At 46.8% G+C, this 19,556-nt stretch overlaps 4 protein-coding genes across 4 annotated transcripts; 1 reads left to right on the top strand and 3 right to left on the bottom strand.

Moving 5' to 3' along the window:
• Positions 1–243: 243 nt before the first annotated feature.
• On the bottom strand, positions 244–2,451 carry PtA15_15A253 (uncharacterized protein; the record flags this gene model as incomplete). Its single annotated transcript, XM_053163441.1, has 4 exons — positions 244–946; positions 1,028–1,458; positions 1,547–1,654; positions 1,753–2,451. The coding sequence occupies 4 exons, from the start codon at positions 2,449–2,451 to the stop codon at positions 244–246; spliced, it is 1,941 nt and encodes a 646-aa protein (XP_053027416.1).
• A 4,890-nt stretch (positions 2,452–7,341) lies between these two features.
• PtA15_15A252 (uncharacterized protein) lies at positions 7,342–8,860 on the bottom strand (the record flags this gene model as incomplete). The annotated part of the gene is made up of 6 exons (XM_053163440.1): positions 7,342–7,470; positions 7,572–7,634; positions 7,714–7,859; positions 7,940–8,056; positions 8,127–8,288; positions 8,416–8,860. 6 exons carry the CDS (start codon positions 8,858–8,860, stop codon positions 7,342–7,344), a joined length of 1,062 nt encoding a protein of 353 aa, XP_053027415.1.
• A 6,301-nt stretch (positions 8,861–15,161) lies between these two features.
• PtA15_15A251 (uncharacterized protein) lies at positions 15,162–16,915 on the bottom strand (the record flags this gene model as incomplete). Its single annotated transcript, XM_053163439.1, has 4 exons — positions 15,162–15,955; positions 16,093–16,245; positions 16,333–16,404; positions 16,483–16,915. The coding sequence occupies 4 exons, from the start codon at positions 16,913–16,915 to the stop codon at positions 15,162–15,164; spliced, it is 1,452 nt and encodes a 483-aa protein (XP_053027414.1).
• Positions 16,916–17,334: 419 nt separating this feature from the next.
• Positions 17,335–18,387, top strand: PtA15_15A250 (uncharacterized protein; the record flags this gene model as incomplete). Its single annotated transcript, XM_053163438.1, has 5 exons — positions 17,335–17,344; positions 17,415–17,562; positions 17,640–18,004; positions 18,074–18,178; positions 18,254–18,387. 5 exons carry the CDS (start codon positions 17,335–17,337, stop codon positions 18,385–18,387), a joined length of 762 nt encoding a protein of 253 aa, XP_053027413.1.
• Positions 18,388–19,556: the final 1,169 nt, after the last annotated feature.

Below are 19,556 nucleotides of genomic sequence, written 5' to 3'. Positions count from 1 at the left end.
CGCACACACGAGGAAGGCAGTATCAAGGAAAGCTTTCAGTCTATTCTAAGCAGAGATCGATGTCAATAAGATTAGTAAGAAAAGAAGCGTGGCCTCATGTAAAAGACAACCCCCGTGTGTAGCAAGCTTAAGAGTGAGAAATAAAGGAGTCAGGGAAGTCTTGAGGTGAGATGTGTGGAGGAATGAGGCAGAAGGAAGACTGGAAGAGCTGAAAATTCAACAGAGACAAAGAGGGAAAGAGAGCTAGTCGAACGTTTTCTTAGTTCCGGCTGATTCAACCACACTACCGTTGACTTTAGCCCGAGCACCCCAGCCGGCGTCGCCGCCACCACGACCCCTTCCACCGCCACCACGGCCTCTGCCTCCACCACGGTCTCCTCCAAACCCCCGGCCTCCGCCGCGTCCACGGTCTCCAAACCCGCCTCGGCCACCACGATCACCAAACCCGCCTCGGCCACCGCGGCCTCCATCTCGGCCACCAAACCCGCCACCGCCTCCTCGGCCACCGCCTCCTCGGTCATTGTTGGATCGCGGTTGACTGAAGTCAAGTCGCACTTGACGGCCATCAATTTGAAGTCCCTCGCCACGACCTTTCTCCACAGCAGCTTTGGCCGAATCCAGAGTTGCATATTCGACGTATCCGAATCCTTTGATCCGTTGGGTTTCCGGGTCAGTCGGTAGTCGGACAGAGTTCACGTCCCCAAATTCGGCAAAGATCTCCCAGACCGCATCTTGGGTAGCCGAGAAAGGCACATTGCCAATGAAAAGAGTCGTCGAGGGTTCCGAGAGCTGTTCCTTGGAGAAGTCTCGCTTTTCTGCCGGAGCACGCTCCGGTTTGGGTGTTGATAGGTCCACCTTTAGTGTTCGGCCATCAAGCTCAGACCCGCTCTTGGTTTCCACTGCCTTCTTTGCAGCTTCACTGGTTTCAAAGTCGACGTAGCCAAACCTGTCATTGATCAAGAAGAGCGGGAAAGCGACTATTTAGCAAAGAGGGGACTGTCAGATCGAGTTCGGAGGTGAGACTGACCCTTTACTCTTTTCAGTCATTCGGTCATAGATCACACGCGCAGCGAGGACTGTCCCACAAGATTCAAACTCGCTCTTGAGCCATTCATTGTCAACGTTCCACGATAGTCCCCCGACGAAGACGCTCTTGATCCCCTCTTCCTCAGCTTTGGCTTTCTTTGGAGTTGGGTCAGGGCCTTCGTTCTTACGCTTCTTGTCGTTAGAAGCGGGCAGAGCATCGGTTGTTGGGGGCGTAGGAACCTCGTCCTCATCAGATTCCGACGAGTCTGAGGAATCATCTCCGTCCTCTGAGCTGTCTTCAGAGGAAGAGGCGACTGGTGCAGCTGCTTTGCCATTAGCCTGAGGCTTTGGGGCGGCTTTTGCGGGAGTAGCTTTGGCGGGAGTAGCTTTGGCGGGAGTAGCTTTTGCGGGCGTCGCTTTGGCCGCTGGGGACTGGAGTTAGTAGAAACGAACACGTCATCCGCTATTAGTATGGCTGCAAGGGGAGTGTTCTCAGTGAGATTGTGATCGGGGCACCAACCTTGGCGGTCACGGGCTTGGCTGGCTCATCATCATCAGAAGATTCTTCGGAGGAGTCCTCAGACGATGACTCAGCGGCTTTGGCGTTCGCAGGAGTGATTGTGGCGGGCTTCGTTGGTGCAGGAGATAGAGAAATGATTTTAATGATGGATGTTAGCTCATATGTCAAGCGGGTCGGGATGGTGCAGATTAGAGGTTACGACTCACGGGCTTAGGAACGTCACTGTCACTTTCGGATTCATCGCTCGAGGACTCGGCAGGCTTGGTGGTCGGTTTGGCTGTCTTGACGGCGGAAGCTTTGGATTCCTCTTTGGTGGGTTTGGCGTCATCCTCGTCGCTTGGAGAGTCCGAACCAGAATCGCTCGACGACTCGGTAGGCTTGGAGGTCGGTTTGGCTGTCTTGACGGCAGAAGCTTTGGATTCCTCTTTGGCGGGCTTGGCGTCCTCCTCGTCGCTCGAAGAGTCCGAACCAGAATCAGATTTAGGCTTGGGTGGAATAGGGGCAGTCTTCTTTGACTCGGTGGGTTTGGCCTTGGCCTTCGAATCAGGCTTCTTGGGAGTTGACTTCTTGGGAGTGGTCGTGGCGGCGGCGGTTTTTGGTTTGTCATCCTTGGTCTTCTTGGAGCTCTTTTCAACTTTCTCCTTGGCAGGAGAAGGCTTGGCGTCGGTGGTCTTCTTGTCGTCAGATTTCTTGTCGGTTTTCTTCTTTTCGCTAGATTTCTTGTCGGTTGAATTTTTATCCTTCTTCTCCTTCTCGCCAGACTTCTTGTCGATCTTCTCTTTGATTCCAGGAGGCAGTGTTTGAGGGGCAGCCGGTTTGGTTTTGGTGGCTGGCTGGGAGGATGAGGTGGGCTTCTGGCTAGCCTTCTTCTCACTGGAAGTGGATTTCTTCTTGGTGTTGCTCATGGTGAAGAATGGGTAAGGATGGAAGAACTGGGTGAACTGGGCGACAAGTGCTGAGAGAATCGTAATCGTGGGTTTTACGGTCAGATATATGGATGTCGTTAGATGAGAGGAGGAAGGTACGTGATGGATATCAGGTGGACAGATTCGATGGGGAGGTGAGAGGAGGGGAGGCCGGGTGGATATGGGTTATATCCGGTGGGCGCAAGAAAAAGTTGAGCTGGTAGGATTGGGGCTGACGAGCAGGGCAACAGGTAAAACACCATACTGAATATCCAATATCCAATATCCAATATCTAATATCTAATATCCATATCCATGTCGCCGCGGCCAAGGCCCAAACCCGTTTGACACCGGGGCCGGCCTCGAGCTTACAAAAGCCTTTCTGGGGGAGGGCCCCCAGGGTTTGCATCAAAATTTGGTGTGAATCCTGACGGCCCTTTAGGCCCTGCCAGCACCCGTTTTTCACTAGATGGCTCATTAGAGCATCTCCACCGCGGGCCCTATGTTTGGGGCCCTATATAGCTTGAACAGGGCCTCAAATTAGTGGTTTCACATTAAGCGGACTGACAGGAACACCGCAAAAAATTTTGGCAGCATTTCCCCCAGTTGGACAATGAAATTACAGGTAAATTATGTCCTGGACCACTTGGCTCTTTGAGCAATTGGCGCCGAGCAAGAGCCAAGCGGTGACCTCCACTACTCCACATGGCGTATCCTTTTATACCTTTTCCCCCAACCTCAACTGACCACAACTTCAGCCTCCCCTTATTCCTTTTCCAACCCTAATATGTTTCTTGACATCAAATTGCTATTTTCTCCTCCTTTGTATGTGTACCTTACAAGAATGTGAAGCTGATGGTGTCTTCCAATTCCGGCAAACTGAGATTTTTCCCGGGTTGGGATGCTATTCCTCACCATTACACATCTTCCAAATAACAAATCCAAGGCCTACACATTCCCAGAATATTACCAATTCTGGGATCCTGAGGCCGTGTCCTGGGATACAATGTCTCTCTGGGCCCTGGCAATTTCCAGAAGAAGATGTTTGCCAATTCTGGGAAGCTGAGACAGTGTCCCGGAATAGGTGTACCAATATCTTTACCAAGATTGTGTTTGTCAATTCCAGGATAGGGGACTGTACCCAGGGATATGATGTTTCCCTGGGCCTCTCCAATTTCTTGGAAAAGAACGTTAACCAATTCCATGAAGCTGTGACCGTGTCCTGGGATAGGTTGCAGTGAGGTCAGATAACTGGTTTTTAATTCTGTCAGGATATTTGTGCCAAAATTGATTTGATGAGCTGACAAACTTCTGGCAGCCCACTTGTGCATCTGGTCATGCTCTATTAGCAAGCATCTTCCAAGCAAGCTTTCAAATTTCTCAGCAATAAGGCCTAAGTAAAAACAAGCAAAATTTGAGTCAGGTGAATGTGAGTTTACAAAGCGTGTCTGACTCTGAGGAGGACAAAAAGCACTGATGTACCGGTTTTTTCAGTCAACATAGTAGCAGAAAGATAGGCATTCTTAACAATCATTCACCCGGATCAGTTTGATGGATAATGGTCGCAGGGCAGCAGGCTGGTCAAGGCTGAGATGGCGGTGGGGTGCTGGTAGCTCTCCCTTGAAGCTGAGGAGGTAGTGATGGAGAGAGCATTCCGAGTTGATAATGTTCTGGTGTGGATTGGAGCTGGTGTTGTGTTTTGAAAAATATTTTTTAAATTAGATAAGTAGGGGACGGTCTTGAAACAGATGAAGAGAAGCAAGAGGGAAGGGCTGACAGGAGCAATTTTGGCCGGGTTCAAGCTGGATATCAACATCCTAAAGACTAATAGGGTGTCTGGATTACCGGGAACCATGGTGTTGATGCTGTCTTCCATGAGAAACCAGTCCAATGCGCGGGCGCACTGGCTGCTAGAGCATAAAGCAAGGAGCGCCACAGTTTGAACGTCTGGTCACCCATTGCTGGCCAATACACCATTGCTGGAGTCAGTGTGAATTTCTTGCGTGTGGATATCTGGCTCAGAATGCTGTATCTTCAGTAAAAAGGTCAAGGGGCAAGGCAAAGTTTGTGCTTAGCTGAAACAAAAAAAAAAACAGTGGATGCTTGAAGCTGCCAAGGCAAAGCGGCACTGAGGATGGTTGGGGCAATGGTTGGCAAGCAAACGGTGTGGTGTTGGCTGGTCTTTGTTGGTAGCGTAAGACATGGAGGTTGATGGGAGAGGTGCTGCCCTTTTCTTGGCAACAGTTGTGAGGAAGGCAACAAGGCAAGTGGCAAGCTGGAGGAATTGGAGCCTATAAATAGTGGGCCTGGGTAATCCGCTGTAGCCTCAGACAACTTTACCAGCTGTAATTCCAGCTGAAGGGTTGTTCTCCTCCCCCTCCGCTGTTGCATTTGTGCAGTCTGAGGGGGCAATACTTGTTAGCCCCCCTTTTGCATAATGCCTTCAATGCGGCGCGCTGAGGGCTATCTTCTCACTGCTTTTTGACCGGCCACGGTGCATCAACTAAGAACTTGCTGATGTTAGGTGGCTGGGTGTGGGTTTTGGAATTTGAAAGGGAGCTCTCTGTAATCTCTTTGTGGTATTTGTAAATTTGTGTGGAAAACCCTTTTTGTAAATTGTGTCATTTGAAGGGGAAACCCTTGATGTTTTTTTTGTGCTTTTTTTAAAAAAAAATTGTAGGGGAAACCCTTGAATTTTTGTTTCATGATTCAGAGGCTTTAATAAACTTGTCTAGGTACCACGGTGGAGATTCTCTTACACATCACCAGGCATGGCAATTGGTTGGGTAGACTGGCAGGCCTCCCAAAACTGGCCGTGTTTGAGTCAGCTTTTTGGGGAAATTTGTAAAGTCAGCCCAACACAACAGACCAGAAACTGAAAACGGGTGGGTTTGGGCAGCCTTCCAGGCGTCCATTGGCCCATCCCACAGTCTGCCCCAGCAGCCCCCTTTTCAGGGGTTGGTCATGAAGGGCTGAATTTTTGACCCAGTGGTACCATATTTCATCCACAATTTGAATTCAACACACCAGGGGAGACTTTGATGCACTCTCCAGAGAGTGCCAGAGTCTAATTTTATGTTTTTCAGGGTCTTATGTGAGTCAGATGTGGATTAGGAAATGATTGATAATTTCTTCAGAAGTCAATGGGAAGTGTGTCAGAAGTGATGCGGAATTGTCACAGGACCTTGTGCAATGATGTAAAGAACTATTTAATTTTCTAAGGATAACTTAATTACAACCTGTGATGAAGTTTTAGTTAATCAATTCCCAATTATTAATCATTTATGGCAAATTTCTGTTGATCAATTTCTCTATGTCAAAGGGCTTCCACACAACATAAATGTGACTCGTGGGGGCTTTCCTGGCTTTCTGACCAGTTTTTACTTGTAATGGAGCTGTGAAAGGCCCCTTCAGTGATCTGTTACCCTAATGTACGCACCTACACAAAGGTGACATTGGCAAAGTGAAAAAAACTCACATGCATGTGCATGGAGACATTGGAAAACAAACAAACACAAAAACAACCCAAAACCTTATATATGTTAAGAAGCCAGGATGTCTAGCTGAAATCTGGGACCATGCACCTCCAAGCTTGACTTGATTCATATTTGCACCCTACTTTCATCCTTTTTTGGGTCAATTCTAGATGATACCAGCCTTCTTCAGGGAAATTCCCAACACTGGGGATATTGACATGAACATTAATCCTCAAATGGCAGAAATGCAAATTATTCAACTTTTTTGGTTATTTGGCTGAGGCCTGCAAGCTACCTATGGGAGCACACAAGCTAAACAGGTTTGAGGCAGGCGGTGATTTGAGACAAATTCACCTGGCCCAACCTGCACATTTATTCTGGGGCCCAAAACCACCCAATTGCCACACCTGACCACTCTTATCTCCCAATCTCCTTATCCGTCCTAAGGTTGAAAGTATTGGTGATCCAGTGTATAGTATGATACTCAAGAATTAAATATTGAACCTTGTATCAACCAACAAATATGATACATTGGTATTGCATTGAATTTTTGGACATTACTTAGGCCATATGGACAAAATCCAATGGCCAATCTTGGCAATATATCAAAGGTTGGATAGGATTGGGGACCCAATTCTGATATTTTAATACATTGGGATTGTATCAGTTTTCAGATCCATTACTTACACAATCTATCTATGGTGCTCAAAATTGCATATGTCACTGTTTAAATAAAGTCATAAAGCCAATTTTGAACACCATAATTGAATGCAAAGCCAATCTGATATCAATAAATAACAATCCATGTATCAGATTGGTTGTGGTGTTGCTCAAATGCAAAGTACAGTTGAGTTTCTATTAGCCCTTGGTGGAAGGGTTAAGAATGGGCTACAATGGACTATGGGTTAATGTGTTGTGTTTACCATCCATTTTACAATTTTGGTGGAAGACTTTCTCAGGGGTTAATAGGGATTATGGGTTTATAGGCATATGTGTTAATAGGGACTCAACTGTAGATGCAGTGTGCAGTGATTGTGCCAAAAATAATCATTATGTAAACAGTTGAAGCTACAATCACAGCTTGGTTGGAGAATTCTGCATGTCAACTGAACTAGTTTTTATTGCTGTGGAAGTAGTTGGTTTCTTGACATCAATAAAACCTGGTTTCATTTGAGGAAAAAGGGTAGTTGAAAGTGAAATTTCCTGTGGCTGATTTCTGGATCAATTGACCACCATTCTGTGCGCTAAATTTTGTGTAGCTAGAATAATTGTTTGCACACAGAAGTGAAAGTTGGAAAAATATGCTCGGACACGTAAATGGCAAGGCTAAGGTTTGACAATTGATTGAGCCATGAACAAGTATTTGGTTCCTGTACTGTCACCCCTACCTGGTATATATATTTACAATCCTGTTTCATTCCAGAATCTGTCTGATTTCATCATCATGAAAAAATTCTGAGCGCATTTTGAAGTCTCCATGAACTGCTCGCCAGAAGTGCTCGTTTTTTCTGCCTTTGGTTATGTGATCCATAATTTTTGTTTTCTGAGAAACCCAGGAAGATAAATTGATTAGCAAGGCGTTTGTGTCAGCAAGAAATAGAATTCATTTTTTGAGATTTTCCAAATAAAAATTGCATTACTCACTAAGCTGAGTGGGCCATACTCTGAATTTTCTTTTTCCGTTTCATGTATCATTTCAGCTACCACCTGTTTTTTAAAGAAATACCGGAGGGAGTCAAGTGATCAGTCGTGATCCTTTTTGAATTACAAAAAAAAGAAGCTCAACATTGATCATAGAGATTCCCAGAATGGATGCAATTAATATGTCGCCCAAATCGTGGTGTATATCTGTCAAATTGGAAAGCAAGCCTGAGCGGGTGTCTCTGTCGACGTCTGGTTGGGTCATGGATGCAAAACAACCAATTGAAGTTCCTAGATATGACAGGTTATGTCATTCTTGATTGATCTCAAATCTATCCAGAATGCACCAATGATCCATGTTAGAGCCTCACCTATCATACACCCACTCCCTGTGATACCGGAAAGATCGCTGACACCATTATCAAGGCGGAATACATGTTTTCCATCCGAGATCCAATCTGTCTTACCAGTCATCACAACAACACAAACTAACAGCAAGACTGGTGTTATTATCATGAGACTCAAAAGGTAAGTGTTTCTGAGGATTTTCTTACTAACGTTCTTGTCGCGCCAGGTGTTTAACCAGCAGGTCTGGTGCTTCTACTTCGCCATTTGAATCCACCCCACAGGAGCTAACGCCACTGCTACTGAATCTTGCCAAGGTGGCAATTTCGGCTTGGTTCCCCTTGATGACAGACATTTGGACGGTGTTTAAAAGTTCTACAAAAATGTCCGGGCAAATTATTTACGTACTGATACAAGCATCACAAGCCAACCACAGGCAAAAGGGACATTGAACTCAAGAAGGAGGAAAAAAGTGCATGAGAAACCCGAGCAAATAACGTACCCCTCGCCTTCTTTTTCCTTTCTTGACTAGCACCGACGCCAACGGGATCAAAGATGACCGGCTTTCCTGTGAGGTTTGCTTGCCAGCCTGCTACTCTCATCGCATGTACTTGGTGATCATCGAAAGTACCAAGATTGAGGACTAAAGAGCCGCCTTTGACTTTGATCAAGTCTTCCATTTCACTCGGGTTTGATGACATTATTGGCGAGCAGCCATAAGCCAACACTAAATTTGCACAATCGTTCTGGACGACGGTGTTGGTGATATGGTGGATCAGCGGAGTTGAAGTCTTGGTCTGGAACTTGAGCATTGCGATCACCAGCTTGAGTTGTATTCTGACATGAGGGTTATCGATGTTCTCTTCCGGAGTCCTGAGCCAACCTTCACAGGCTTCGATCAATTTTTTGAGGTATTGAGTGGACTGGTATGGATCTGGAGATTTCATGATGGCCGAGACGACCGCCACACCAATTGGAGATTCGGCATCTCTGTTGGCGTAGAACCGATTAGATGTGCAGCCGTACAACGTTCGAATCAAATTCGTCGAATTGATTCCCCCTGTCCAAAGAGCACTACTATTTATTCTTGGTGGTGTTTGCCTAGCCTGCTTGGATATTACACTCACCGATCACGACAAGGGGGACTGACAAACCCAGACGATCCAGTTCGTCACGAATGGCTTTGACTCCCCTGGGACCTAAGACACAGAAATGTTGATCCCAAGTCAGGATGATTTCGAAGTGGTTGATATCAGCGAGTTACAAAAATATCAAACCAATGATTTTATGTTCCGGAATCAATTTGGTGCCTGTTGGCCAGCAGGTTCCCACGCCAAGGTAGGTAGCACCGTTTCTCACAGCGGTTATGGCCTCTTCAATCGTGTTGACACTGATTCCGATAATATGTGTGGCTTGAAAGAGCTTCTGTGCGTCCAACAGAGGCATGTCATCCTGCCCCAAATGAACTCCATCGGCACCACACGCGTGCGCAATGTCGATGCGATCGTTGATTATGAGCTTGACTGGTGGTTGGCAGATCTCGCGAAGTGCCCGGGCACGCTCCAGGAAGAGCTTGGTGGACAGATTCTTCTCCCTTAGCTGGACGATCTTCACGCCGGCCCGGACGGCCTCTCGGACCGTCGATTCCACCGTCGCGCCAGGCGGAAGATCTTCCGAGGAGGTGACGAGATACAGGCTGTAATCGGTCATTGCAGTGTTTATGAACTTCGGGTCCACCGCTGTGATCAATGCCACGTCCTTCGCAAACGTTTCCGGCCTGATCGATCTGTAAAGGATGTATCCACTCGTGGTTGATCGCAGGTTCGCAGTCACTCCGATATTTTCATTTCTTCCGGTACGCTCCGAATCCTAACTTGACACAAGTCAACTCCCACCCCGACCAGTCCCACACTCAAGCCAAAACATCTTCCCCAAGGCGCACTCACAAGTCTAACTAAATCACCACCAAACAAGCCATGCCCTCTGCGATTTTTGTGAAAACTACATAGCAGACTGGTCGTCAGTCAGGTGGGTGACGGTTTATGTCTTGAATTTTATTTTGGCGATGCAGCTCACGCAAACCTTCACCCCAGCATGGAAATAACAATCATGGCAACCACACCTCCAGGTTTTCTATTTTTAACTTGCTCTACACCCAAAGTGGAAGACCAAGAAATATGCAGAATCCATTTCAAAATTATGAAAATTCTTCAAATCTACCCCCTGTGGAAATACCCACAAACTGGAATGACCTACCTGAAATTGATTTGGGCCTTATTCAGGAACAGATTGATTAAAGGTTATCTCAAGAGAAGGATTTTTAAATGATCCTCCTGCTGGAAATTTGGTTGAACATGATCATGTTCAACCAAATTGAAATCGTGATTTCACAGGTCACCATTCCTTTGGAAATACTCAAATAATCATGTAAACAGACCAAATGCATGGTGTTGGACTTCCTGGATTCATTCCATAAACTTTGAGGGCAGTGAGAAGTTGTGTGAAGTGTCAAGCCATAATCTTCACAGGATAAACAACCTAACTTTGCTACCGCCAAGGCAGGATCACTTTATAAAAACCACCCCCACCCCCTGAATTGCTTCAGATTATGAAAATTACATATCAACACAATATACCTGAGGGAAATCAACTCATTCTATCCATCCGCTTGATAAATAGCAACTTCAGATTTAAATCTCTTGATGTCAATGCCTCAACCAGAGATGCGCTCAACAATCAAGGTGAAGGTATCCATACATTCAAGGTGAAGGGTACAATTCACCATAAGATTGGAAGTTTGCTCCCACTTTCACAGGAATTCCCCGAATTCTTACAGCTGTCCTTATATGACACAGGAAATGAGTTTGAAAACTGCAGAGTTCGTGGTCAAGATCTAATTCCAAGACTTATGCAAAGAATCTAAACAATACTTCCCCATTAATATCCTCTCATGCACCAGTTTGAATTTGTTCCATCTGAAATAAATCTAAATCACTCAATAAGGCTCACTGATAATGCCACAAATGTGGATCAAAGAGCTTAAAAACTCCCAACAGGTGACCAAATTGCTTAATAATAATGCTCAGGAACCTTGATTAGACAATGGGACTTTGTAATGGAACCAGGTTGATTGTGGAAAACTTGGGCCCAAATGTGATTTATGCAAGAGTTGTATTAGGTAACAGAGTTAATGATTCTGTTCCCATCCCTCAGAGTCACATTCCTTTCATATCTGACCCAGATGATTCTGGACTGTGTTTCAAGCTCATACACAAGCAATTTACTGTCAATCTGGCCTCCTCCCTCACAATCAATAAATCTCAAGGTCAAACAATTGGCAATTTTGGTATTGTACTTCATGAACCTGTGTTTTGCATTGTCAAGAAGCAAGTCAAGCCAAACTATCAAGGTAGTGATTCCACAGCCTGAAATTGGCAAGCCTTCATATTAAAAGTTCTCTCACATTTTCAGAGTTTTTGATTCTCTATCATCACCATTTTTCCAAAAAATTACTTTTTAGTAACAAATTTTGTGTCTTTTCCCAAAAAGAAATTGCCCTTAGTTAACCCAGTTTTCACTTGAAATGTTGTTTTTTCATCCATTTTTCAGTTGAAATTTGGTTTCTCCTTTGACTGAATGCATATTCACCCTGAAATTGCATCATCAAAGGTTTGAAAACTTTATGTCATTTCCTTTGATCTGTCCCATTCCCTTTGGGGCCTTTCACATCCTGTGACTTTCACACCCCCTGTAGCCTCAAATTTGGGGGCTATGCCCTTGTAAAATCATAAGTGACCTTGGCAGGGACATGCTTACATAATCCCAGCCAAAAGCCATTTCTGAATTTATGTTTATGCAGTTATGATTCAATTGCAAGACCACTAATAACAGAGAAAAGTCAACTTTATTGAGAGGGATATTTCATGAATTGGCTTACATCAGCTAGCCTCACCAGGGGAGATCTGTTCCCACTCTCCAGGGAGTGCCACACATGAATTGTTTTCTATAACTGTGCTGGCAGCCTTTGGTGAAAATAGTGTTTGGAAACAATGATCAATTCCGGAAATCATTTGGAACTGATCTGGAACTCATCTAACACTCATGTGGAAATTGGTTGGAACTGAACAACTGGAAATCAACTGGAACTCAGTTGGAACTGTAAAGATGCAATTTCTGCAATCAAAGTATAAGTTAATTTCAATTTTTTGCAATTTATATCATTTATTGGGTTTCAGCAAAGATTAATCTGTTTAAAATGGAGTATTATATGATACATTATTCCAAAATGACTCTGAAATCTTTAAATCAAAATTAAACACGACTGTTGTTGACTCCTAATTCCAAATTTGATAATTGAAAATAAATTGGCATGGGCTTATAGATACACCCCCATAAAATAATTTGTGCGCCCCTCACACCAGCATGCACACCTCATTTTGTCGTACGCACTCCATGTATTCCTGAGTAGAGGTATTCATGGTTTTGCATCCATTGGTTTGAGGTGTGAATGCCTTTGTGTGCCTTCATTTGAGGAGTGTTCAGCTCAGAACCCCTGGTTGACCATATCAGGCATCCAGGATGGGGCTTACATGTTTTTCTCCATCCCTTCCATCTGTCTAACATAGTCTACAGACACACAGGCTCAAGGCATCTGTACACTTGAGGATTGGGGTGTCCTTATGTGCTATGTACACCGCCATGGCATTCATCTGAGCTCAGGCTCTCATTCAATCAGACGGTACAGTCTCTCCTGCTGAGAGGAATAAATATGAAGCTTGAGATGGTGCAAGTATATGTAAATGGGTGGGAGTATTCCTACCAAGTGTCAAGACTTCATTTTCTGGATGACTTGGGAATATCTTCTATCCTCAAGACTGTGCAGTATAAATTTTGGAGCGGATTCCCTCTGGTCCTCAAGAATTTGCAGCCTTAATTTCCAGAAGGAATACTCCTGGCCCTCAAGAAGGTACATTCTTGATGGCAAAGAGGATTCCTCCCAGAGGTCAAGACTGTACTGTCTGCATGACTGAGAGGAATACTCTCAGACATTAAGACTGTGCAGTCTTGAAGGCCAAGAGGAATACCTCTGCTTGTCAAGACTGTGCATCTTGTTCTCCAGAAGGAATCCTCCCAGCTGTTTCTTTATAGTCTCAATCACTGAGAGTATTCCTCTCAGCCATTGGGGCTGTGCCATCTTGATTAACAGAAGAAATCCCTCCAGCCATTGAGAAGGTGAGGTTTTGACGGCTGAGAGGATTCATCTCAGCTGTTTAGACTTTGCATTCTTGGTGAATGAGAAGATTCCTCTCAGTCATTGAGACAATAAAGTCTTGACCACCGGGAGGAATCAATCTTCTTGGCCATTGATACTGTACCATCTCTGGGACCAGGATGAATTCACACCGGGAAAGAAGGAACCACTTATGGATTGAATCTACCAGTTCAATCATCACCCATATGCTAGCATGTACCTGCCGGCCAGCACTCTTAACCACCAGCAGATAGCGGGGACCCATGACAGGTTTGTAACTTTGTTTTGCCCAGATCCAGCGGGTATCCATTTGCCAACTCTACACTGATATTACCATGTACGCGCGTACATCTGGGTGACAAGCAGGTGCGGGTCCAGGTTCTGGGATTCTGGGTAAAATCTAACAGATACCAGGTATTCAGAGTTTGAACCCACACATGCCCACACCTGCCCCCAGATTCCTTCTGATTGTCAAGGTTGTGCAACTCCAGCCAACCTTGGCGACCAGAAGGGAACCCTTTTGGTTTCAGAGGCTGTATAGAATCTGCAAACTGAAGGGTTTCTTCTGGTTGCCAAGGTTGTATCACCTCTGCAACCAGATGGGATTCCTTCTGTTTGCCGCGGTTATATCACCTCTGCGACCAGAAGAGATTCATTCTGGTCCTCTGGGCTGTAAAACCTTGTCAACCAGAAGGATACCCTCTTGTTCTCAGGGGTTAAAAAACCTTGGCCACAAGAAGGAAGCCCTCCAGGTTGTTGAGGACATTTATCCTTCCCAGCCAGAGGGAATACCTTCTGGTCAAAGAGGCTATTATTTACTCTCTGACCAGAAGAAACCCTTCTGTTCAAAGAGATTATAAAGCCACACCAACCGGAAGGGATTATTTTTGGTTGTTGAGTTGAAGGACAAGACACGGGTATCTGCACAGTTACCTTCCTAGGCAGCCAGGTACCCGCCAACGGGTGCGGGTGCGGGTGCGGGTGCGGGTGCGGGTGCGGATGTTGGGATTCAGAACTTCAGCCAAAAGAGGTGGCGGGTACCTGCACCTGCGTGGGTACACGGGTGCAAAGTGGCCAGCTCTAGTACCCAACACCCTTTGGTGGCTACCTATCAATAAATTGGCTCAAGCCTGCATTGATATATTCTACTTGATAATATTGGGATGCACAATTTTCTGCATTTCATATCAAAAGCTCTGCAGAGGAAATAAAGCTTGTTTCTAATGTTTTTTGCTAGTATTTTTGAGCCTCAGGGAAAATATTAGGAAATTGTGGAAATATATTTTGTACAGAAAAATTGAATTTGGAAATTATTAGCCTGTTTTGCTACACTTCAACATAAATTCAACATGATTTATTGTTGAGTTTGCATTTAACAAAATCTGATTTCATTGAAAGTTTGGAAAAGAGTTCCCCTTAAATCATGAGAAGTTTTTATAAAACACCTAAATCAATTTCAACACTATTACCAAAAGCTTTTGATTTGTTTCTGACACACATTCAAAATCATTTCCTAATGCACATGTGACTGACATCCAACCAAAACTCACATAAAATTCAGCTCTGGCACTCTCTGGAGAGTGGGAACATGTCTCCCCTGGTGGGCCTGCATCTCCAAAAGAACCCTTTCTTGAAATGCTCTCCAGGTCATAAACCAGATGCCATAGTTATGATTGCGACCGAATTGAAGAGGGGAAGCAGGCCTTTCAATGGTTCCGGGGCAGGAATCATGTCCTTTGGGAAGTGGGGGATTTGGGGGCACAAAGTTGGCCACCTGCACAAAACAGGAAACGTATGTGGCCCGTGGGGCTCTCATGCCAGAAATCGGGGATTGCATGCAAGTTCCTCCCTGACGGGAGATTGCCCCCGGCCGTCGGGGGACTGTTCAACCTTGAGCCGACTATCTTAGCGGGCCAAGTTCAAAAAATGTTTCGCACACTGAAGAGGGTCAGGGCACTATATTAGAGATAGGAAGGGTTGAGACTCCAAGCATATATCTAAAATTCAAATGCCCGATCTAGGTCTTTACGGATTAGCTCCTTCATTCCATCGGGCATGATAGGTTGACCGTTGGGGAGGGCAAGATACCTAAAAGGCATTTCGACTCTCTCCTTTGGACTGAAGACGAGTTCGGGTTTGACTACCCAATTGAGGTCTTCAAGGGTGCGGTTGTCCTCAACGATTCTCTTAGTGACGGCCACGGCAGTATCGGTGGTCATCTGAATCGCACCGAGGTGGCGGGACGGAAAGCCGCAGACCCGGAGCTGTGCGGTCCGGTCCCGTGGAGGATCGTCACCGAGGATCCCTCCGAATAGAAACCATCGGAACCGGTGGCCATCCTCGGGCTTTAGCTCTTGTTCTGCTTTCGGGTCCAGTAAACATACGTCCTCTACTGCAACTTTGAGATTCTTGATGAGGTCTAGGATTGGCTGTCGGGTGCATACACACGGCGGGAGTTCAATTTCGCTGATTGGGGCAGATAAGGGCTCCGGTAGTGCACGCGCAATCGAGCTGCCCCAAGGATTGACCGAGCTCGCTCGACTGTTTAGTTCACTAATTAGGGCTTCGCCGGTTGCCAGTGATAGATGGGAGAAGACAACTCTGCTTTCCGTGTGACCTGTGGGAGTGTCTAAGCTCGGAGAGGTTAAGTCCAGCTCTTGCTGTCTAGTCAGCAGCTTCGCGTCCTCCTTGCCTCCAACGATTCCCACCTGTTGGAGCATGTGGAAATACTCCAAGAGGACCCAGTCAGGTAGCGGCTTCGAGGACGTCTCTTCGTCCGGCTCCATATGCTCTGTGTCGTATCGCGGAAAAAAGCAGCAGCAGGGCTGATCAGTTAGGTGGCTGGTCCTCATACCTACTTTGAATGGAATGGTAATCACTTGCCTATGGCGTATACTTTTGGAGGCTCTTTGGGATTTCTGAGCCAACCTTCGAAGGCTGCAATTAATTTTTTGAGGCCTTGGGTGGATTGGTAGGGATCTGGAGATTTCATGATGGCCGAGACGACCGCCACGCCGATAGGAAATTCGGCATTTCTATTGGTGTAAAGCCGATTAGACGTGCAACCGCGCAACGTCCGAACTAAATTTGTCGAATTGATTCCCCCTATCCAAAGAGCACTACTATTTATTCTTGGTCGTGTTTGCCTAGCCTGGATATTACACTCACCGATCACGACAAGGGGGGCTGACAAACCCAGACGATCCAGTTCGTCACGAATGGCTTTGACTCCCCTGGGACCTAAGACACAGAAATGTTGATCCCAAGTCAGGATGATTTCGAAGTGGTTGATATCAGCGAGTTACAAAAATATCAAACCAATGATTTTATGTTCCGGAATCGATTTGGTGCCTGTTGGCCAGCAGGTTCCCACGCCAAGGTAGGCAGCACCGTTTCTCACAGCGGTTATGGCCTCTTCAATCGTGTTGACACTGATTCCGATAATCTGTGTGGCTTGAAAGAGCTTCTGTGCGTCCAACAGAGGCATGTCATCCTGCCCCAAATGAACTCCATCGGCACCGCACGCGTGCGCAATGTCGATGCGATCGTTGATTATGAGCTTGACTGGTGGTTGGCAGATCTCGCGAAGTGCCCGGGCACGCTCCAGGAAGAGCTTAGTGGACAGATTCTTCTCCCTTAGCTGGACGATCTTCACGCCGGCCCGGACGGCCTCTCGGACCGTCGATTCCACCGTCGCGCCAGGCGGAAGATCTTCCGAGGAGGTGACGAGATACAGGCTGTAATCGGTCATCGCCGACGTCATGTGCCGGGCCTTTTTTTTTTTTTTTTTTTTTTAAGTGTAATTTCGCCCTTAGCATTGTACACTATGAATCTTATGTGGCTGACTACATACAAGTAAAAAGGAGGCAAGATGTTAACAGACAAAGGAGTTAAGATCAGAGGGATACGCGGCAACAAACAATTGTGCCGGGCCTTGGATTGGCGATAGTCGGATCGGATTTCAGCCGGCCAGATGATTTGCTGCGGCACAGCTCCTTCAATGCCCGGCCCTCGGCTTCGCCATGACCTAACTGGATGAGACCGGAGAAGCAGTAGCTCCACCGTGACCCCTCCGCAGCACCCCGTAGCACGGCTGATGCGACCACCCACGTCTGTCTTGCAAGCTCGCCCTCCCAGACAGCCTTCCACCCATCATCACCATCGACCACCATGGGCAGAGGTAAGCAACATCGAGCACGCGCCTCGACAAGCCCATAATATATTGACCCCCTCCCCCTTCAAAATATCAGTCATCCGCAACCAACGTAAGAGCGGTGGTATCTTCAAGGCTCACCAAAAGCACAGGATCGCACCCGCTGCCTTTCGACCTCTCGACTTTGCCGAGCGAAATGGTTACATCCGTGGTTTGGTAAAGGAGATCCTTCACGAACCTGGACGGTAAGCGCAACCCATCAAAACTATGAGCTTACGATGTCCATTCGCTCAACCCTCAAATCCCGATGTCAAATATCCAGTGGAGCCCCTCTTGCCCGAGTCGTTTTCCGGGACCCCTACAGGTACAAGATGCGCACCGAGACCTTCATTGCCACTGAGGGCCTCTCCACCGGATCCTTCATCTACTGCGGAAAGAAGGCCAGCTTGACAGTCGGCAACGTCTTGCCTCTCGCCGCTCTTCCCGAAGGAACGATCGTCTGCAACGTTGAGGAGAAGCCAGGAGACCGTGGAAGCTTGGCCCGAACCAGTGGAAACTACGCCACTGTTATCGGTCACGACCCCGAAACCGGAAGGTCACGAATCAGACTCCCCAGTGGCACCAAGAAAACCGTCATCTCCAGTGCCCGTGCCACCGTTGGAATCGTCGCCGGTGGTGGTCGAATTGGTAGGATTCCACATCGCTTTTATATCAACCCAACACAGTTCATTGACATTTGTCCATTTATCTAATTAGACAAACCAATGCTCAAGGCCGGACGCGCTTACCACAAATTCAAGGTCAAACGTAACTGCTGGCCTAAAACTCGTGGTGTGGCTATGAACCCCGTCGATCATCCTCGTAAGTCACATATACTTGAATATTCCCTCTTGATGTGGTCACAGACGCTCATTAGTCACTTTCGTCCTCAATCAGACGGTGGTGGTAACCACCAGCACATTGGTCACGCTTCGACCGTACGTCGGGATTGCGTTTCTGGACAGAAATGTGGTCTCCTTGCTGCTCGTCGTACTGGTTTATTGCGCGGAACTGTATCCAAGAAAGATTAGAGAAATGCATTATGATTCTCCCCCTCCAACTACCCGCCAGGGATACTTCCTGGCGAGTGGGATTGGGGATACGACGGGTGATACTGGCTTGATGAAACCCGCGTGCAATTAGCTGTGCCCCCCTTCGCTACCACCACCCCGTCAGAAATGGGTGGAGATAACGGGATACCCAGTCGTCTCCACCCCCCTGTGATCTCCCCGTCAATCCAGATGGAGAGACAGACAGACGGGGAATTCACAGCTGTTCTGGGCATTCGTGTAGAGCCGATGATAACCGTAATGATGTGGTTTCCTCGTCACTTCGATGAGGAAACAGAGAAGGAATCCGTTGAGACCGGATCAGAATGCCTTTATATATGCTTGTATGCATTGCATTTCCTGCCGGAGCAGGTTGGGTTGTTTCTGTGACAACCGCTGGCGAAGACCGAGTTTTTGCCCCCAGACTGGCTAGAAGCTCCGGAACCTCGCACCGGCTCACAAAACATGTAGCAGCCAACGAAGCCCCGCTGAGTCAATCGCAGGTTGCTCATACGGGTGGCATAGGCGTCTTTCCTTCCCAAGATGTCCGAGCAGAAGCAGAGTTTCCTCGGCCGCGCAGGCCTTCGTCAGGAGTCCAGGACCGATGGTCTCGGTTAGACCATCGGTCCTGACGAAGCCCGAGTTTTTGCCCCCAGACTGGCGAGAAGCTCCGGAACCTCGCAACGGCTCACAAAACATGTAGCAGCCAACGTAGCCTCGCTGAGTCAATCGCAGGTTGCTCATACGGGTGGGATAGGCGTCTTTCCTCGCCAAGATGTCCGAGCAGAAGCAGAGTTTCCTCGGTCGTGCATTCTGCCGACGTTGTTCCATACGCCTTTTCATCGGGAGTTGTTTGAGCTACTCCTGCCAGACACCTTACCCTGACTTCTGGCTAAGTATCATCCTTTCCAACACCTTCCAACGATAGATTTGACGACCCTCAGCTTCTCTCTGAAGCAACGGTATCCTTCTCGCCTCCTCTTTATCTAACGAAGCCACGCCTGATTGATACCTTCGTCATCCCCTTCTCATACGTTTTGATTTTCTTGACCTCGACTTAATTTTTATTCTTGTGCTTAACGGAGACACCCACACATGTCATTCATTAACACTTGATACTTCTTTTACCACCATATTTAAGTGACCTTCGT

Source organism: Puccinia triticina, chromosome 15A (genome assembly GCF_026914185.1).
Source record: "Puccinia triticina chromosome 15A, complete sequence".
NCBI lineage: Eukaryota > Fungi > Basidiomycota > Pucciniomycetes > Pucciniales > Pucciniaceae > Puccinia > Puccinia triticina.
This window is presented reverse-complemented; position numbering and strand designations above follow the sequence as displayed.